Source organism: Brassica napus, chromosome C2, assembly GCF_020379485.1.
Source record: "Brassica napus cultivar Da-Ae chromosome C2, Da-Ae, whole genome shotgun sequence".
Taxonomy (NCBI): Eukaryota; Viridiplantae; Streptophyta; class Magnoliopsida; order Brassicales; family Brassicaceae; genus Brassica; species Brassica napus.
Window position 1 is genome coordinate 49,359,438 of NC_063445.1, and position 3,528 is coordinate 49,362,965.

Below are 3,528 nucleotides of genomic sequence, written 5' to 3' on the forward strand. Positions count from 1 at the left end.
CCCATACATCATTTCTGATGAACTGCTCTATTTCCTCCTACATGGCTTGAATCCAGAACTCATCCGAAAGTGCTTCGGTGTGATCTTTTGGTTCAATGTTTGAGACAAAGCATGCTGATTGCACCATTTCGCTGAAGTTGATCTTCGCACCTCTTGTTCTTCTCCCTTCATTCACGTTCCCAATGACATCGCTGGATGAGTGATTTTTGTGAATGTTTGGAGTGATTGTCTCCTGAGTCAATTCTGAGGAAGTTGTTGTGTCACTCGTTGATTCAGTTAATGGGTCCTTTGATGCATCCGTTGGCGTAGATTTCTTCTGTTCCTCATCGTTATCCCATTCCACTGTTGTGACATCATCGAACACAACATTTACTGACTCCATGATCATCAGGGACCTCAAGTTGTAGACTCTGAAGGCTGTGTTGTTTGCTAAGTATCCTAGGAACATACCTTCGTCGCTTCTTGCATCAAACTTGCCAAGATCCTCTTTGTCGTTCAGGATGTAGCACTTACACCCAAAAACATGAAAGTAACTGAGGTTTGGTGTTTTGCCTTTCCATAGTTCATACGGAGTCTTGATAGTTCCTCTTTTGACATAGACTCGATTTATGATGTAGCATGCGGTGCTATTAGCCTCCGCCCAGAACATCTGCTTTACATTGTTACCATGCATCATAGCTCGCGACATCTCCTAAAGTGTGCGGTTCTTCCTCTCTACTACTCCATTTTGTTGAGGAGTTCTAGGTGCAGCAAATTGTTGAACTATTCTGTGATGTCCAAGAAATTACTCATGGCTTCATTCTGGAATTCTCCCCCATGATCACTGCGAATCTGCTTCAGTCGTTTCTTCCCATTTGTAACTTGAAGAGCCCAGATCTTGAAGCTTTCTAGTGTATCAGACTTTTCACGAATGAATCTGACCGATGTGAACCTTGAGTAGTCATCAACCAGAATAGAACATACCTCTTCCCTGCTATGCTCTATGTCTGCATAGGACCCATGATATCCATGTGTACCATTTCAAGCATATCGTTTGACTGAATATCTTGAATCATCTTGTGTTGAACTTTGACCTGCTTTCCTTGATTGCACGGTCCGCATAGAGTCTTCTATGTTTCCTCCAGTTGAGGAATGCCTCTGACTGCACCTTTTCTGATGATGTTGGTCATATGCCTCATGTTCATGTGACCAAGTCTTTGATGCCACAAACTTGTTTCATCATGTGCAACAAAGCACTGTTATACACTCTGCCATACATAGCAATTGTTAGCAGATCGTACTCCATGGAGCATGACTCTGTTTTCCTCATTCACGGCTTTGTACTCTCTCTTTGTGAAGTGAACTATCAACCCTTCATCGCACAATTGACTGATTCTGATTAGGTTTGATTTTAATCCCTTGACCAAAAACACATCCTTCAGAGGTGGTTTGGTTTCAACATTCATTCCCTTGCCTTTGATTGCTCCTTGGCTTCCATCTCCAAATGTGACTCTACCTCCTTTCAACAGCTTTATCTCTCTGAGATTCTTGCGTGTTCCTGTCATATGACGAGAGCAACCACTGTCGAAGTACCATGGATTTTCATCCTTGGATATCAATGCCACTGCTTCTGACACAAGTGCCATGCTACATCTTGGACCTCTGTGATTAGATCGTTGAGTTGAGTTAACTGTTGTTCGTCCTAAGTCAGATTTTCTGATCCAGTCTTGATTTCAAGAGCCATTCCACCAGTACCTTCCTTGTCTCATAAACTGATTTACTTTTTCCCGAAAGTGATAGCATTTCTTCTTGATGTGACCCAGTTTTCCACAGTAGTAACATCCTATCTCCTGCTGAATCTCTGATTGTCCCACCTTCTGGAGATTCTTAACTTTCTCAGCACCAGTCTTTGAGGTAGTACCTTCAGTTGTTGTTCTCCCCATGGAGTTGGAGCTTGGCACAAATTTGATGGGTTCTGTATCACTCTCTCCATACCCAGTGTATCCTAGACCTCGAGAAGGCTGATCCTGTCTTCCCAGACTCAAGATTTTAGCAAGTTCCTTTGACCCAGAGAGCATTCTGACAGTCTTGTAATGATGTTCCAGCTTGGCATTTAAGTCTGATGATCGAGCCTTCTCGTCTTTCACTTGTTTCTCTAGTAACTTAATATGAACAGCAAGTCGTACATTCTCCTTTTTCAGATCTGAGTTACTTGCCTCCTTCTTTCTTTCATCATCAAGTTCTTTCCTGAGGTTTATCACTGTGTCTTCCAGCCAGCTTTTCTCCTTTTTGAGACATAGATTCTCCTTACCAATCTGTACTACTGTCTGACACAGTTCTTGATAGCTAATTCCATCATCACCATCTGCACTTGACTGAGCATCATCAGTATCGGTACTCCTTCCACAAACTCTGTGATGCCAATGAATACTACAAAGTTAGCCAGCTCCTCTTCATCACTGTCTTCTTCTGAGTCTATCTCATCAATTCCGATTATAGATTTTTCATGTCTCCTCTTCTGATCGTTGACACATTCCAGTTGAGTATGTCCAATTCCTTTGCACTTGTAGCACTTGATTTCTCTCCTTTGAACAGTTGGACAATCAACTTTGTAATGTCCATACCCCTTGCACTCATGACACTGAATCTCCGCTTTATGATCGTTCTTTTCTGACTCAAATGTTCGTTTCTCACCTTCTGCAGCACGTTGTGATGTACTTCCTCTTCTCTGACCTGATTCGACTCTGCGAAGGACTCTGTCAAATCGCCTAACAAGCATGCTTACTGGATCATTGTCATCTTCTCTGTCATCTGACTCTTGTGATACCAGTGCAACTCCCTTTCCTTTCTTTCCTCCGTCAATTTTCATTTCATGTGCTCTCAGCATCCCTACTACTTCATCAAAGCTTATCTCATCTGTGTTCAGTGAGACTGACATAGCTGCCTTTTATGTGGTGTACTTAGATGGTAGACACCTTAGAAACTTCTTGACCAGCTTCTTATCCTTATATTTCTTTCCCAATACCAAGGATTCTTGAGCTATGCCACTGAGCTGTGAGCTGAATTCTTCAACTGATTTACTTTCACCCATTTTGAGATTTTTAAACTTGGATGCTCGATAATCCAGTCGTGAGCTCTTCACTTTTGACGTTCCTTCGAAGTGAGTTTGCAGTATTTCCCATGCTTCCTTGGTGGTCCCACATCCTTGAATCAGCTCAAAGTGTTTCTTTGTAACATTGGTGTGTATAGCCGAAAGTGCTCTGGAGTTGAACTTTGCCATTTTGAGTTCTGTCTCGGTTCAAAGTTCCTCTTTTTTGTTGGATTCAACACCATTCTCGTCCTTAGCCTTTGGTTCTGACCATCCAGTTGTCACAGATTTCCACGCCATGGCATCAATCCCTCGAATGATAGACCTCATTCGTGACTTCCAAAGTCCGTAGTTGGATCCATCCAACATCACCCTTGTGCTTGACACCAGCTCATGATAGTTCTCCATTTCTTCCGCAGGATCTCACATGTTATATAATCGAACGGGTGACTGCTCTGATA

At 42.5% G+C, this 3,528-nt stretch overlaps 1 protein-coding gene across 1 annotated transcript; it reads right to left on the reverse strand.

The window, feature by feature from the left end:
- Window positions 1-762: 762 nt before the first annotated feature.
- Window positions 763-3,259, reverse strand: LOC106355025. Its single transcript, XM_013795047.2, has 6 exons — window positions 3,005-3,259; window positions 2,312-2,923; window positions 1,735-2,264; window positions 1,257-1,641; window positions 1,074-1,209; window positions 763-986 (listed from the first exon to the last, which is right to left on the reverse strand). Exons 1-6 carry the CDS (start codon window positions 3,257-3,259, stop codon window positions 763-765), a joined length of 2,142 nt encoding a protein of 713 aa, XP_013650501.2.
- Between the last annotated feature and the right edge of the window lie 269 nt (window positions 3,260-3,528).